Here is a 17,727-nt window from a genome sequence, read left to right as displayed (position 1 = left end):
TTAGAATGTGAGACTAACTATGGGGTAGCCTGAACCACTGTGCCCTGGTTTTATACAGGCATGGCCTAGGCCAGTGGCTCTTAACCTTTCCAGATTTCTGTACCCCTTTCAGGAGTCTGATTTGTCTTACATACCCCCAAGTTTCACCTCACTTAAAAACTACTTGCTTACAAACTCAGACATAAAAATATAGAAGTGTCACAGCACTCTATTACTGAAAAAGTGCTTACTTTCTCATTTTTACCATATAATTATAAAATAAATCAATTAGAATATAAATATTGTAGTCACATTTCAGTGTGTAGTATATAGAGCAGTATAAACAAGTCATTGTTTGTGTGAAGTTTTAGTTTGCAGTGGGCTTTTTATGTAGCCCGTTGTAAAACTAGCCAAATATCCAGATAAGGCCGGCTACCCCCAGGGCTACACAAACCCCTGGCCTAAGGCACTGCAATGAAAAGGAGAATAGCATTGCCGCTACAGGGGGTGAAAGGCACTGCTGGTTGACCCTGGCAGCTCTAGAGGGGCTCGTGCTTGGGAGCAGTAAGCAAACCACAAGCTATCTCAGGGCCCTGCAGGGAAAATGCGGTGGCAGCCGCTTCCCGCTGGGACTCTCCTCTCTCTCTCTCGCTCTGCTACCACTTTTGGACTCCTCCTGCAGCTGCTGCCCTGGAGACGAACGGCAGGGCCCTCCACTGGCTCGGAAGCCGCGGATGGGCGGGCAAGCGCCTCCCGCCGAGGGGGGCGTGGTCGGCCAAACACTCAACGCATGGAAACTTCTCCGAGCCCGTCCGCGGCGCTGGGTCCGCTCTGCTCCTTCGCCCCCTGGCTCTGGCAGGGCTGGGGACGTGGCTGGCAGCCCGCCACTTGATTTCTCCCGAGCGTCCGCCCCGAGCCCACAGGGGACAGGGGCGCGACCCCCACCATGACTCCGCCGCAAGGCAAAGGGGATAAAGTGACCCCACCGCCTTAGCCAGAGCAAGCCCCGGCCGGGAGGGGGGTCGGGCGCCCTCCTGCGCCAGCAGCCGCAGCGCCTCCCGGGGAGGAGGGGGGGCGACATGCCATGGAAGGCCGGGACTCCGGACTGCTGGGCTTGGAGCAAATGCTAGCGCCTTTCGGGAGCCGCCAGCAAGAGGGGACGGCGCGGCTGCTCCCGCGGGACCTCTGGCGAGGCAGCTCCGCAGAGCAAGAAGGGGCGGCGGCGGCTGCGCTGCCTCTGCAGGAGCCTTGGGGCGAGCCGGAGCGGGCCGGAGCCTCTCCCCCGCCGGGGGATGGAGAGCTGCTGCTGGGGCTGCGCCGCCGCGGCGGGCGGTCCCTGTCGCTGCCCGCGAGCCCGAGCCTGGCGGCCGCCCGGCTCTTCCAGCCGCCGGAGGAGGGCAGCGGGGGCTGCTGCACCAAGTGCAAGAAGCGGGTGCAGTTCGCGGACTCGCTGGGGCTGAACCTGGCCAGCGTGAAGCACTTCAGCGCGGCGGAAGACCCGCAGGTACCGCCCGCCGTGCTCTCCCGCCTGCGGCGCCTGCCCCTGGAGGAATTCAGCGCCGCGCTCGGCCTGGGCTGCGGGGGCCGCCCGCCGCCTCCCCTGCAGCTGGTGCCCGACTTCCAGCCCGCCGGGGAGCTGGCGGCGGCCGAGAGGCTGCGGCGGGAGCGGGTGTGCCTGGAGTGCCTGGGCCGCCCCGCGGGGGACCTGGACGTGCGGGGCACCGTGCGGGTGCTGAGCTGCCCGGGCCCCAAGGAGGTGACGGTGCGCTACACCTTCAACGAGTGGCTCTCCTTCCTGGACGCCGCGGCCCTGCCCCTGCCCAGCCCCGAAGGGAGCGACCCCCCTACCGAGCGCTTCCACTTCAGCCTGTGCACCCCGCCCGGCCTGCAGGAGGGCTCCGCCGTGCACTTCGCCGTCTGCTACCGCAGCCAGCAGGGCGAGTACTGGGACAACAACGGGGGCAGCAACTACACCCTGCGCTGCTGCCGCCCCGCCCCCGGGGGGCTCCCCGCAGCGCCCAGCACAGACCCCGGCCACGGCGACGCCACCGGGCCCCTCTATTGAGTGCCGCCCGGGCCAGCCGTGAACCACACCAGCACTACCCAGCCTGGGGCAGCCCCTGCCTTCAGCTTAGCCCGGGAGCAGACCAGCATTACTCAGCTTGGGGGCAAAAGCAGCGCCCTACTCTGAGCTTAGTTTGGGGGCAAACAAGCCGCCAGTCAGCCAGCGCCTTCCAGGGAGCCTGGGGCCGGCCGGCCACCCATTGTGCCGAGCCTAAGATGAGTGGGGTGGGGTAACAAGCAGCCGGCTATGAATGTCCTGCCCTTGAACCCAGAAGGCAAACACGCTGTGCCAAGCCAAGCCTTAGCTGTCAGATACCACTGCAGCGTCCCATCCCCTGTACTCGCACCCTGGAACAACCCTGCACCATTTTCCTGGGGAGACCTTGCTGCATAGTCACTGGTTTCTGAGCCTCCCATTGGAATGTGGCTTATTTTGGGACCTCCTACCGTCAGCCTTAAAGTTGTAGAAAAAGCTAGGTCTGACCTGTTAGTTCCGGTATTGTTAGTTCACCATTTTTGTAAAGGAAATGAACTCTCAAGAGCTGCAAGAAATCAGCACAGTTGCCTCACATAGACTTTTCTCTTTAAAGTTGTTTAAAGAGAACTGGAAACAAGATTTTTGTGATTTATTTAAAAAAAAAAAAATTCTCTAACTTGATGGTGGTGCCTTATGTAAGTTTCCTATTTAATACACTGAATTTAAGGAGAGAACTTTAAATCCAGTGTTGTGACTGTGCTATGGTTATGCATTAGGTCTTTGGACTGACAGATAATGCACACACTTTCCCTTTTATGGGTATGTAGGCATTTCCTAGAAACAGGGACAGATGTAGGCAAAAACTGACTTCTTATTACGAGTTGCAGAAATCCAGCTCTTTTTTGAGAGGGAGAACTGGGCGAGGGTCAGTCGCCAACTCCCATAATTCTTAAGTCTTGATTCTACAAACACATGGGTTCAAAAAAGAATTGGATAAGTTCATGGACAATAGGTCCATCAATGGCCATTCCACACTTTGGCTGTCCCTAGCCTCTGATTGTCAGAAGCTGGGAGTGGATGACAGGATGGATCATTTGATGATTGCCTATTCAGTTCATCCCCTCCGACACACATGGCATTGGCTGCTGTCGAAAGACAGGAGGATACTGGGTTAGATGGACTATTGGTCTGACCCAGTATGGCTGTTCTTATGCTTAACTTTACTCATGTGATTAGTCAGTGAGGCTACTCAAGCACTTAAAGTCAAGCACATATGTCTTTGCCAGAGCGTGGAGGAATTTAAAGGCTTAAGTTCAGTCAGTACTCTTCACACATTCAAACAAGGGGCCTAATTCTTTCACCCCCTTCCAAAAGCAACATAATAAGACAGCAGTCTTCCACTTTATTTTTAATTTAATGGAGTCCATAATATAATTTTCATGAGTGTGAGCACTTTCTGGTTTACTTGAGTGTCCCATCTTTGCTCTAGTTTTGGAGGCCCTGAATGATGGAAAATATCCTTCTTTCCTTGTAAGTTAGTGCTCTTTAACATTGTTCAATGGCTAATGCACTTCCCACCTACCACAGCCTTTTTTTTTTTTATAAAGTTCATGTGTAACTCTGGCTAATCTTTGTTAAAACAGAGTCTTGCCACACACATACACGAGTTGCTTTTTCCTCTTAATGACAGGTCTAGAAATTTTAAATAGTGATGGTTTTTCTAATGGTATGTCTACGCTACCAGTACTAGAGCAGCACAACTGCTGTTACACCTCCGTAGCACTATAGTGAAGGAAGGAGTTTCTGTTGCTGTAGTAAATCCACCACCCTCGAGAGGCGCTAGGTAGGTTGACAGAACAATTCTGCTGTCAATCTTGCTGTGCCTACAGAGTCGGTTAGGTTGACCTAACTACATCACACAGATGTGAAATTTTCAATAGTATGATGGATTTTTGTACAGTTTGGCATGGGTAAATATTTGTTAGAGATCACTACCTGAGGAATGATTTTATGAAGTAGAGTCAGGTCTTAGTTTTCCATGGTCCTCACTAATGCGTGAAAATAAATGGTTTCCTTCAACCCTCTTCATGCTATATTCATAACCACATTTCTGTAGGTGTTTATAGTACCTTATTTTGTTTAGTATGAAAGCATGTGTTCTAAGTGTCATTTGTCAGTACACATTTGTAAGAGACCCCATTCGCTAACATCTAAGCAGTGTAACAAGATAAGTAGCATGGAAAAGTACAACTTTTTACATTTAGATGACTGATATAAGTTGTTTAAGTGCATGGAGCTGTAATTTATAGAACTAGATGCTCCAAGGCTTGTCTACATTATAGAAAGCTAATTTAATGGAATACTCAATTACAACGTGATCGTGCCCTCTAAAGGTTAAAACACAGTTTGATTTTGCAGTGTAGACAGGGTCAGACTTTGTTAGTGAATCACACTATAACCTTGGACTTTGCAGGTCTGTAAGCAGCATTCAGGGTGATGGCTAAAACATGGTTTAATCCTGTCTGAGCCACAGGACTAAATCATGGTTCACCTATGTTAGGGCACTACAATATTGTAAGCACCTGCCATGACACATTAGATTTTCAGTGTGTATGAGGCCTTTTTAGTATAACGAAAACACAATTCCATTGAAAATTGATTACTTGAACGTTTCATTACTCAACTTGACCTATATTATTGTGATACAGTACTGTGTTTGAGGTTGTACACAGTAAGTTGTATAAATATAAACTGAAAAAGAAATCCCAGTAGTAATTCTACAAGTTATGTATACCCCCACCCAAATATGCACAGAGTCCATATATTTTAAAAAGGAAAACAGTGAAATGGTTTACTGTCCCCGATACATTTTTATAAAAATATGTAGTATAAACAGGATACTACATGGGAAAATGTGAGCTGATTTAGTTTGTTAAGATGGCAAAGACATAAAACATTAGATGGTTAGTACTTGAAATGTATGCTATTACAGCTGAGGTATGATGTTAAAAGTATTGAGCCCAATTCTTTGCTGAATTACAGCATAAAAAAATAAAAATATATATATTTTTAAACTATTAAAGGTCAAATCTAGTCTATGCTGAGGGAGGGAGGGAGGGTGGGAGAGAGCAGAGATGGTAGCTGGTATGTCAGAGAATCCTGCTGTCAGGGCAAGATTATTCACAACAGGCCAGAATGTTCTCTGGTATGCAACAGACTCTGGCAAAGATTTTCAGAGTTGGTCTCCAAAATGTCAGAACTTTCCAGAACACTAACTTAACATCCCATACCTTATACTTATTCAAATAGGAAAAGATAGATATAGATATTTAACAAGCATTTTAAAAGTATGAATAAAAATCACTTACCCTCTAAATTAATGATGTTTTATATCGATGGTATATGTGATATTATGAGCTCACCAGTTGTCCAGTCAGCCAAATAGCCTTTCAGGAAAAACAGGGTAGACTGTGTAACTGTTTAAAACAAAAAGCGAAGAACTTTTTTGTCTTCTTCTAAACGTCATAAAGAACCAACTCAAGAAAGCTAACTTTTACCTTTGCTGGTCACCTTTAGAGTAAAAATCCCCCCCTCTCCTCCCAGCCAAGTAGTCTAAAACTTCAAGACGTGAGAAGCACTGTTCTCCATGACTAAAATACTAAATATTTAAAAGTACTTTTTAAATTACAGCTAGCATATCTGTACCTACCTACAATCTTGCTACCACTACTACTTAAAAAAAAAATCCTTCTCCTGCTTTGACAATAGACAAGACACTTTTTTCAATAATAAAGCAAAAATGCTTTTTTTGAAAGTAAAAATAGGATGGGGACTGTCTCTCTCTAATGAGTCACACATGCTCAATTTTCAGCAAGACAGTATGTTGCACAACTTTCAGCTGTAGATTTCAAAGCACTTTTCAAAGACTGCATCAGCATGAGTCTCTGCATTCTCACAGATGAGGTAACTGAGGCCTACAGAGATATAATGACTTGCCAAAGATTGCCCAAGAAGTCAGTGTCAAAAACAGAGTTAGACTCTGAGTCTGAGTGCTAGAACCTATGCATAATCCCTGGACGTTACTGCTACTGGTATATGTAATAAGTTCAGACTGGATAGGTATATTTATTAAAAATCAAGTATTTCTAACACCATAAACTCTGATGGTGAGACTAAGCAAAATGGTAATTGGGCTTACATGTCAATATGTCAATGTCAACACACTGTATCACCATAAGATATCTGTTGCAGTATGTGAAGATTTTCTAAAAAACTAATTGAAAACATGAACTCTTAGAGGTTGTAAGAATGTTTGGAAAAACTCCAGTTCTGTGAATCTACAGTACTGTATGTGCAGATTTCTATGGTCCCTGTGGATTAGACAAGATTTTCGAGGATTAAAGGAAGAAATATAACCAAAGGCTTTTATAGACATTTGTAAAACAACAAATAGTGATCTGGGTGTTTTTTTTTTTTTTTTAAAGGTCAGATTAAATTGCGTGGGTATGAAGGAAACCAAACTTAATGCACGTTAAATTTGGTTTAAGCAATTTGATTTTTGCAGCATATAGGAAACATTTATTGTTCGTTATTTGTATATTTAAATACACTCAGTAGGAAACTTCTAATAGTTATACATGATCAAGAGGGTATACATGATTAGGATGGGTTGATAGAAGGGTAGGAATTTCAGAAAGATATTATGAAGTTAAACATAGTTTAGTGCTGTCAAGGTCTGCATGTAACTTACACCTGCTACCTTTAAAGTATCAATTTTGAAAGGCCTGGGCTTTCAATCTGAACTCTAAAGGCTGGATTCTGCTCTTGTTTACATTAGTGGGACCTGGAGCTGGACCAGTGTATTGAATGAAGGTAGTGGAGATGATCTGGACCAGAATTCTTAGTTAAAATCTGATTACCTGTTTGGTCTACTTGAAAATTGCTACCCAATGCAGGTCTATGGTAATACGAAATTGTCATGAAAATTCACCTGTCCAAGTACAAAATGTATTTGCCTGCCCTTTAGCACGATAATGAAAGACCTTTAATACTTGTCTGTTTATAAAAAAAAAAAAAAAAAAAAGGCAAAAAAAAAAGCTTGTTCTTAGCGAGCAGAATTTCCAAAGGCTGGTATAAATATTTTATGTACTTTTTTTCAAAAGAAGTCTTGTAAATTCCTCACAGGTCTTCATAGTTCTCTTATTCTGGATGTAGAACAGTAATCATTTGAATGCATAATTTAACCCCCAAATTCTCCCTCAGAATACTGCAGTACTTAGGAGGTTTAAAAATAGCATAGATAAGTAGAATAGGAAGATGCATTTCCTCTAAAATATTAATATTTCATCAACCTATGGAATCAACTAGATATTTCAAAAGCACCTACCACTGTGGTATCTAAGCACTCCAAATCTTTTCTTTAGATTAGTGGAATATGTTCATTTTAAGGAGAAAGTGGATTTATTTCCCCTTTTTCCCTCAGATTGAATAACTATGGCCCACATTTCCCCCTCCCTTTAAAAAAAATTTTTTTTATATGTAGAAGAAAAAAGCAACATGTTCTAAGTGGGTGAAAGAATTCTTTTCTTCCACTGCAATGGCCAGTGGGGTAGCTGCCCTAAATTAATGGCTCTCCCAAGATCTATGGAGATTCAGCTGCCCTGCTAGCCATCTGTTCCAGGCAGCATGGTTCCTCCCTCCTCTCTTCCTTCCCTGTGGCTGCACAGTAGTACCCCCTAGCTGGATCTCACAAGTGCTAATGCTGCTTCCTGTAGCATTAATATGCACTCTAAGAGTGAAATTCTGCACCATTTCAGTCAATTTTGGGCATTTTGCCACTGACTTAAATGAGGCCAGAATTTCACCCTAGATATCTATGGAGTGAGCAGGGGAACTTTCCGAGGTTAGCCATTCCCTCTCAATTCTGTCCTACATACATGTGGAGAAATGGAGGTCCTTGCCAGAAGTTAGTGGAGGTGCTTCTGCAAAGTGTTAAGGAGGTGTGGGCATGTGGCGGGAAGCATGCTGTGGAGCTGGTGCTTCTAGCCTTCCACAAAAACATACTGTCCTGTGTGTCTTACATGTTAGGAGGCACAAGTAATGCTGTTAATGACATGCATCAGGCTAGAAATAGTTGGTACAGTTTTGCTAGAGCAGTGTCAGTTTAACATCTCTATGTTGATGGCTTGTTTAAACAAGAACAGTATATGGGATCAGCAAGTAAAAACGTTTGTATGTAACCTCAGGTCTGCTTCACCTTACCGTGGCCATACCGCTAGTATTTCCAGGCCTTTTAAAATTTATCCTCTAAATGTAGTAATGGTTGGTTTCAGAGTAGCAGCCGTGTTAGTCTGTATTCGCAAAAAGAAAAGGAGGACTTGTGGCACCTTAGAGACTAACCAATTTATTTGAGCATAACCTTTCGTGAGCTACAGCTCACTTAAGCTTATGCTCAAATAAATTGGTTAGTCTCTAAGGTGCCACTAGTACTCCTTTTCTTTTTAAATGAAGCAAGATTGTCTAATCAGATGTCAACAGGGTTTTAGAACTGCCTGTCCTTGAGACCAGTGCTTCTCAAGCTATCTGATGTGGGGGACAGGCAATTATTTTTCCCAATGTGCGCGCAGACCGGCAGCCAATGGCTCGCGGACCACCACTTTCAGTAGCACTGCTTTAGACAGTTATCATGTTAGGGAAGTTCAGAGATTGCCTTCTGCTCTCTTTCAGAATATTGTTTGCATTTTTCTATTAAAAGCTCTTATTTGACCTTTGATATATGTAAAGAGCCAAATTTTGGAGCATGATAACTGAGCCACATCATTTCCAAATCAATAAAGTCAAAGGTTGCTGAGATCAGGGAAAGCTGAAGGTAAACGTGTGAAGCAAATGATCTTTCAGTGTAATACTACAAAAATTAGTATCTTGCTAGGTAATTTTAAGAATTATCACAGAATTAGTAAGAGTTCTTAACATTTTCCTCTGCTGTAAATCAGAAACAAATATCCCTTTTAGAATAGGGGGACATTAAATTAAATCACTGGGATTTCTTTTACTGACAATGTTCATATTTATATTGTTTACATTGCTCAGATAAAAATCCAGTAAACAATTTCATGGATAACTAGTGAAAATAGAATATATAAAAAGGGTATTTTTAAATGAGCAGTGTAATTTATACTAGGTTTTCCTTCCATATTCCATCATTTTAAAGAGCCAAGTGAAGTACAGTAGCACATTTTCATTCCATAGTTGATAGGATTACTTTCATACAGTATTCGACAATAGTTTTTATATACAGGGGATATGTTATCTCAACAAATGCAATACTAATCATCATGCATTAACAGAGAATATTAATGGGTCTCTTGTTCCAGTCATGTGTAACAGATTTGCACATGCTACTATCATTCATATTAATAGAAGATACACATACTGTGCATCAGTAGGGAAACAGACATTCCTGTTGTCGACACCCGCTCCAAGGAGCATCCTTAAGTGCACTAATTGTGTTGCAATTTACAAGTAATCATTGTACTAGATTATTTCATTTTCTAACTTTGCACCTTATTAAATAAAGTATTTTTATATCTTTTATATATCTGAAGTTGGTTAGTGCTTAAGGATTGAACAGTCTCCTTACGTAAGCTTAGAAACTAAGCAATGTAGTCATGCTGTATAAGAAGCCCATGGATAACTTCTTGAAGTCTTATGTAACTGATTCCTCAAATGAGAAAATAAAATGAGCCTTCTCAACCTACTTTGTATTACACGTTTCTATGCACACAGGCCTCCGCTCTGTTAATGTTGTTTTCAATTGGCATATCATATGTACAATATGCATCCTTAAAACTACAAGTGCCCTTTGCAGGCTTAGGAAAATCTGACTGGTAATAAGAGACATAAGGTATATCTATATTGCGGCTGGCCCGTGTCAGCTGACTTGGGCTCACAGGGTTTGGGGTAAGGTGCTGTTTAATTGCGGTGTAGAAGTTTGGGCTGCAGCCCGAGATATGGGACCCTCCCACCTCACAGGGTCCTGGAGCCCGGGCTCTAGTAAGCCAGAATGTCTACAATGCAATTAAAAAGACCCTTACCACGAGTTCTGTGACTCCAATTTGGCTGGCATGGGCTATCTGTGGATTTTAATTGCAGTGTAAACATACACTTGGAAGGGCTGAAGTAACATTATAAATGTATCTGTACTGTGTCTCGCAGAAGACACTTGTATAATTTTTATTAGCAAATGCAAATTGCTAGACCTGCCATTATTTTCTTCTGTAAAATTTATTTGAAGAAAACATAAAATTAACATCTTAATGCTATTAAATGCTTTAGTGGCACGTAAATCTTTTCCCCGCTTGTCCTTTTACCATCAATGCTAATGTTCTAATTAGCTTGGTTAGGTGTATTTTAGGATTTTAAAGTGTTAGTGCCTTGTTTTTAAACTGCAGTCCATGGCATTCTGCCTAGTTAAAAAAAATCTATTAATGCTGTAGCAAAGTGATCTATTTGCTGTATTTATGTACCTAACAAATGGAGAAATACTACAGTATCTGCTTTCCATGTGAAAAGCAGTGTTAAGGCAGTTTTGTAGTCTTAAATACAGTAGTGGCACTTTATTTTGCATACTCTTTCCATACTTAATAGAATGCTATATTATTAAAAGTCAGGTAATTCTACAAATAATTCTACAATATTTATAAATGAATAAGTTTTGGGAATTAGTACTTCTAAATTAATCACTTACATATGTTCATTGCTTAGTTCTGTCATTTCAGTTTGATACTCTCTCTTTAGTTTACAAAAGAAAAAGAAAGTATGCCCCTTTGCCTCCACAAATGCAGCTTCTTTAAAAGTTACAGGCATTGTCCTAGTTTAAAGTCCTGACTACTTCATGTAAAGCTCTTGATGTACATTGTGCTGAAGCTTTAAACTGAGTAATTTTTCTGTACATTCTAGTGGAAAACTTAAGTAGTGAACTCAGAGCACTGAACCGAATAAAACTTGATTTTAAAAAAAGATTAAATTCTTGTTTAGCACACTGTCTTAACAGGTGTAATTTACTTTTCAAATTAAAAAAAAAAACATTTCAGGAATTTTCTCTCTTGCAGAGCTCAGGAACATTGCAAGAAAGAGGAATCTTAAGGTGAAGCTACTGAGTTGGTGGCTTAGGAGAATCTCTTAAGAAACCCCACCTCTTTCAATATGCTACTCAATGTGGGCATTGAATGAGGCCCATAGATAATTACAGAAAGTTTTAGAAATGTCTGTTTGCTATTGCCTATATTTATTCAGTTTAACAAATAGCTGTTTTTAAAAATTACTTTTTTGTGGCATTACTGTAAGTAAGTGTAGATGAATAGAATGCAGTAAGCAACCTCCTTGGGAGTTTCACTGGATCCAGTACTGAATGGGCATAAAGACTGAACTGCCTTCAGCCTCTGGAGATAGTCCCTGCAGAGCAGGCATGAGACACTGAGCCAGCGTGTAGAGACTTGCACGCTCAACAGAAATGAGAAAATATTTGTATGCATTCTGAATTAAATATACCAACCTCACCATTCACACTCAATTATCTAACTTTGCAAGTATCTGTAATAAGGGTAATATACAAAATTTTTGTACAGGAAAATATGCTTTGTTCCTTTTGCCAGTTGCAGTTTAGTATATTAAAATAAGGAACAGTGATGAAATTTTATTTTAAAAGTTCTGAAGTCCCAGTAACATGAGGCTAAAATTCTATTACTGAGCTATTCACTGAGAAGTGAGATAAGACTGGTAAGCTTCCAGGAAAGTTTGAGTTGCACATTAACAAAATAAAAATTAGTGAGGTTTGTCTGACATTTATGAAATTTACAGAGAATGCTCTTTAAATGAAAACACACAATCTAACCTTTGATATTTGTAAGTGTTGAAGTCCAGGATATAACAAAATATCTTGTTTTACTTAAAGGCCTCCATTAAATTTCACATGGCTTTAATGAATAAATTATTTAACAAGAACTTACCCACACCAAGTCCATACAAATTCAGCTATTTAGTTTATTCACTGTAGGCTGCATATTTCCATATGAACTGGGGCTCAATGTAAAAAGTAATTTTAAACCATTGTATCATTGGTTGAAATATAATTGGTATCCTTTATGAGCCAGGTAAGTTGCAAGATCACTGGGAGAAGAAAATATCTGATTACAAGTATTCGGTTCATGGAATTTTATTGTCAAATAAGGCCAAGAAACAGTCTCATTACACATGAAATACTAGCAAGGGGGATATTAGGAATACATTACACGCTATTGTAGGCTTAGCAGTACATTTTAGTGCATGAACCATGAGAAGAGAAATTCTAGACTGTTCTGGTGCCAAAAACTGAGCATCTCAAAAGCTTTATCTTTTACTATACCGATAAGTTTTTCAAACTCAGGCAGGGTGCATACACACTATATTGGATATGCTATCGATGTGCAGCACTACAGAATGCTGAGGATGGTCCAACGGTGCTAGATGATCAGATTATCTCTGTGTTTTCTGGACTCTCAATAACAAGTTTCTGGGTTGAATAGAGTTGACCAATGGTAACCTGAAATAAAACAAAAAATATTTCAGAAAAGACAGGCTTAGAGGGCCAATGGGAAGTAAAGGGAAGTAAAAATGCACAGCTGAGAACAAAAGTGAAAGTGGACAGTCTGTATTCTTTCTGCAACGTTGTTAGTCAGCATCAACCCAGCCAGCAAAAAATAATAATGCATAAAACAGCTACATACTTAAATTCTCAACCCAGTACTGACAATGTAAGGAAAAAGATATGCATACACATTTGTTAGGTTAATATATACACAATTAATAACTACAGAGAAAGGAAATGCAAAATATATTTAGACAAATAGAAAGGAACTTCATAAGAATTTTTTTGGGTGGAGACTAATGCACAGAAGTTGTTCGTTTACCTCTTTGGGATTCACAAATTAATTTGCCTTAAAAGTAGTTGAGGGGGATAGGGCCCCCTACACAATTTGTACATCAGTAACATATAATGGGTAGAAATAGCTTCTTGTTCATAACATACTATTCATACCCAGGATCTCTGTGCTTTATAGTTAAGCAGTAAAACATTACAGACAATGAAAAATTGATTTTCTAGGGGAGAGGGTGGGTAACTTGGTCTACCTGCCACTCACCCATAGCTCTCACAACACCCCTCTTCTGCAACATAGCATCCGTCGTCCTCCTCCTCCTCTTTGACCCATCCTTGTTATCATCCCTCTAGTATTCCCACCAGCTCTACCTCCTCCTTCCTGATTGCTCCCTATTCCCAGTGACCCCATCCAAGCCCATCCCCTGATCTCCCTCGCACCCACTCTCATCTCCTTCTTACTGTTCTCCATACTCTCCCCCTCTCCTCTAGCTTTCCCCTCACAATACAAGCACAGTTTAATTTCTCTCATCTGAAAAAAACACCCCTTGACCCCATTTGCTTCTCTAACTACAACCCAATCTCCCTTTCATCTCTAAGCTCACAGAATGTGCTGTTTACAATCACTGCTTGGAGTAGTTCTCCTCTAATTCCATCCTAGACTCTCTCCAATCCATCCTCCATCCGTTGCACTCCACTGAAATCACTTTAGCCAAAGTCGCTAATGACCCTATCTTCCTAGCCAGTTCTCCATCCTCATCCTCCTTAACTTGTCCGCCACCTCTGACGGAGTCATCCATGGTCATCATCTTGAAATCTTGTCCTCCCTTGGTTTCTGTGATTTTGTTCTCTCCTAGTTCTCCTACCTCTCTAATCACACGTTCTGTGTGTCCCGCGGAGGACTGTCCATCCTCCAACTTTCTGTGTGATTCTGCAGGGCTCTGTCCTGGGTTCCCTTCTCTTCTCCCTCTGCCATCTTATCTCTTGGTAATCTTATCCATAAACACAAATTCAGCTATTTTCTATATATTGACAACTCACAGATCTTACTCCCTCTTGTCCTGTCCAAAATAAAATCTTGGCCTATTCCTCTGACATCTCCATATGGATGTCTAGTGGTCAGCTCAAGCTCCACAGGTTGGGTTAGGGTTACAGCACTACCATCTTGCCTATCACTCAGGCCAATAACCTGGGTGTCATCTTTGACTAGGACCTCCCTCTGGGTCCTCACTTCCAGATTATGTCTAAATCTTGTTGATTCTGTCGGCGGTCACATCTCTAAAATACTGCCTTCCCTATCCAAATGACAAACGCAGCCTTGCCCTGCTCATATTCATTAAAAAAATTGCTGTCATGATCATTTCCCTAGCCTGTCGCTTTGCCTCCTTTGCATCGCTCCACTTACCCCGCTTCTCTATTGCATCAAACATAAGCCACTTTCAAGGCCCTTCATGGCCTATCCCCACTCCTACCTCTCATCCACTATTGAGAGGTCAACTCTCACCTGTGACTGGCCCACAGTACCAGCCTCCATCACCCACTTGTTAAATTCTTGAACAAGCATCTCTGCTTTCTGCCATGCTGTCCCTCATGTTTGGAAGGAGCCCCCCCTCTCGCAAAGATCAGCAAAGCTAACATTATCCTCCTTCAAACCCTGCGTTGCCATGATGCCTACAAAAAAACATGACAATGGTTAGGCTATTGGTATACTGAGACCACTGCCTGTCAATATTGTTTGATTGTTTACTTGTACTCTCCAGTATGTCTGCATCCATATGTTGTCTTGTCTCATTCTTAGACTGTAAGCTCCCTGGGGGCAGGGTCTGTGTTTGTACAGCACCTAGCACAGTGGGTTCATGGTCCACGAATAGGACTCCTAGCCACTATGGTAATCCAAATAATAATTTTTCTCCCCATTGTCTTATGTGTTAATTACCTTTGAGCTTGCTTTATAAACTCTGCGTAAACTCCCAGTGAATCACTGCTACCTGTGGGGCAGAGGGTAGCAACCAACTGGCATACAGAACAGTTAAGGGGTAGAGGAAGAGGAAGTTTAGGCTAAAGAAAGCATCAGAGGCCAAGATTCTTTTTAAAAGGAGTTTAAAATTTGGCTTCTAAATCCATAGTCAGCCAACTAAATAAGTGTCCTGGTTTTCACAAGGCAGGACACCCATTAGCTCCCATTGAACTATTAACGTAGGAAAAAAAACAAAAAAACTCAGCTTGCGGTTACTGAAGTAGGATGAAAAAGATGGCATAATTTATATAAAATATTTACATCTATCTAGATGGTATTACGTAGAATCTGATATATTACAAAGTATCATTGACTGCATTACTTGTGACAGTGCGTCAATGCAGCAGGAATCTAGAGAGCAATATAAAAGTCAAAGTTCAATGTTTTAAACCTGTATTAGCTTACTTAAAAAAGAAAAAGCTAGCAGTTATTAAGTTATATTTTGCTATCCACTCCCCACACTGTCACAGATGCATCTTTGCATAAATGTTGCCCTTCTAAGAAATGAACAGTCCCCTTTTGATAAATAGCCTGGTCTGAAACTTGTAAAGCACTGGATTTTAGACTGACTATTCACCGAAGGGAAGATTAATATGTCGTTCTTAAAGGAACAGCAGCGTTTCTTGCCAGCAAACGTTCCACTCCCTTAGCATACAGAATTAAGTCAACAAAAGCCCATGAACAACACTGATTAATAGGGAGTAGATGTGGTATATAGAGTATATGAAAAAAGAAGCTGTATACACAACTTAGGAAAAACCATATTATTTCACAAAAAGAAAAAAACAGTATATACCCCCAACAAAAAGTAACTTATATCAGGCAGACCATGCAACATGTGGGTTATGTGGCAGGCTGCAGAGTCATAATTATTGCTATATTATAAACCCTGCCATGACATTTAATTAAATTAATATAGTTGAACATTTTAGGCCAAAATGTTCGTACCTGAGGGGTCTAAAATTAGGCTCTGAAATCTATATTTAGGCTCTCAACTAAGTGCCCTGCTTTTTGGCAGCTCCTGCTGATTTACAATGTGCTTATCACCATGAAATTAAATACCTAACAAGCTTTAAAAAATGTTTTGCAACTAACATATCTGTCCGGGAAGAAGGGAGCATCCTTTCTACAGGAACTCAATGTTGTTCATAGGCAGCCATCCTGCACAACAGGCAGTCCAACAAAGTTGGCCCAATGAAAGAGATTATCTCACCCACCTTGTCACCTTGGGAATTTTAAAGTTCTAGGACAGTATAAAGAATCTGTTTTCTTACTTACGTCACTTTTGGGGAATGGAGATTTCATCCTGCCATGAAGAAAAGCAAGGGGGATGAATTCCCAGCTGATCTGTGCTGCAGTTTCAGCTTTGGAGGCCTCCTTGGTTGACACAACCTCCCCCTCTCCCCCCACACTATTTCAGCCTTCCCACCACTTTGCTGAATCAGGTTTGCAAGAGGCAGCACTTCCTGCTATGTCAGTGACTTCTACCAGATGGTTCAATTCAGCTTTGTAAGAGATGTTTGGTTTTAAAGTAGCAGGCTGGGGAGCTTTAAATATTAACATTTGTGTTTGTATCACTTGGGGGTGGGGGAAGGGGAAGAGAGGATGGGCAGTTACATCCCAGCCAAATCTACGGTAGATGTTTTTGAGGTTAGTTAAATAAACCGGAGAAGAATTTCTCATTATAGCTTGGTCACAGGTTCAGCCATTACAACTTCTTTTTTAAACTGTCAATGGATCACTCATTTTCTGTTCTGGGTTTGAGATGAAATTTGCAGTCTCTCTGCGCTCATATCTAAAACCTTGCACTGCATTTTAAAAATAAGCTGTGTATGCTGTCATGGATTTAAAGGCTCTTATTATATACAAGGCAAAGTTTATTGTTTTTTCCCCCCTCAAAAAGGCTTTTTACTTGTGTCTATTATTTGGACACTAGGCCCTCCTCTTCCCTCATTTTAGAGGACTTTGTCAAGATCTTTGGACAACCTGGATGGCAATGTCCCAAGGGTGAAACCTGAACTGCAGCTCTTCCTTTTTTTCAAAGGAAGAGGCAGGGAGGTTGAGTGTCTGACTTCTGAGTCAGGCAAACATCTAAGGTTTTGGCCATGTGGAGTGTTTCCAGCACTCATTGGCCAGCTGTGGATGTAACTAAACTGGTGAAAACCTCTTATGTAGAGATGGGAAGCTGTGATTTTCATTGGCACCCCAGAAGACTGTCATCGTGGCATGATGTGGCTTCCTTTGCTTACATAGAGATTCGTACTGGTGGTGCTATTTTGGTGGCTGGCAGCTCAGGAAAATACCCAATGTATACATGACCTAAGATTCAACATTCCCTCTCTACTCTCTTGCGGAATAAAGAAAGCTAATAAATTAAAGCTTTAAAAAATTTCACTAAAGACAAGATAAAAAACTATGTTTCTGCTAAGCAGAGCTCTTCTATCTGCTAGAACCTGGAAGTGAAGTTGTGTGTTCAGGCAGGGCAAGCTTCTTTGCAGGAGGAGAATGTCAAAAAATGTAGTTATTTTCTGTTCACCTGGGGTAAGAGGTTATGTTTTCCACTGTTGGAATGGCTGACTTGGATATATGAAAATCTCCATTAAAGACATACATGTTGGCTCATTTTCCCAATAAACATACACAGACACACATTTTAGTGTGCACTCAGCCCTAAACACTATGCCACTGCATCTTCACTAATCTGCCTGCAGTTTGTAGGATTTTCTTGTAGTTCCAGAATTTATTTCAGAAAATTTACGTTAAACTTCTAAACCTCAG

General features: G+C 41.8%; 2 protein-coding genes across 8 annotated transcripts in view; one reads left to right on the top strand and one right to left on the bottom strand.

Annotated features, from left to right (window-relative positions):
* Positions 1-777: 777 nt before the first annotated feature.
* PPP1R3G (protein phosphatase 1 regulatory subunit 3G) lies at positions 778-5,119 on the top strand. Its single transcript, XM_077810689.1, has one exon. It carries the CDS (start codon positions 1,064-1,066, stop codon positions 2,042-2,044), a length of 981 nt encoding a protein of 326 aa, XP_077666815.1. The 5' UTR covers positions 778-1,063; the 3' UTR covers positions 2,045-5,119.
* Positions 5,120-12,217: 7,098 nt separating this feature from the next.
* Positions 12,218-17,727, bottom strand: part of LYRM4 (LYR motif containing 4) — a 144,814-nt gene continuing 139,304 nt past the window's right edge. For 6 of the 7 annotated variants that reach the window (XR_013345205.1, XR_013345208.1, XR_013345209.1 and 3 more), the window contains one exon: positions 12,218-12,599. Coding sequence is in view for 2 of the 7 variants with exons in the window: in XM_077810691.1 (XP_077666817.1) it covers positions 12,528-12,599 (72 nt within the window). In the remaining 5 variants the exon portion in view is untranslated. Of the gene's footprint in view, positions 12,600-14,526; positions 14,604-17,727 lie in introns of those variants that run through there. The other variant, XM_077810693.1, reaches the window with a different exon arrangement.

This window comes from Eretmochelys imbricata, chromosome 2, assembly GCF_965152235.1.
Source record: "Eretmochelys imbricata isolate rEreImb1 chromosome 2, rEreImb1.hap1, whole genome shotgun sequence".
NCBI lineage: Eukaryota > Metazoa > Chordata > Testudines > Cheloniidae > Eretmochelys > Eretmochelys imbricata.
The sequence above is the reverse complement of the archived record's forward strand: the minus strand, read 5'-3'. Positions and strand labels throughout refer to the sequence as shown.

Coding starts and splice junctions, on each gene's coding strand:
- PPP1R3G (XM_077810689.1), top strand. CDS start 1,064: ATGGAAGGCCGGGACTCCGGACTGCTGGGCTTGGAGCAAATGCTAGCG.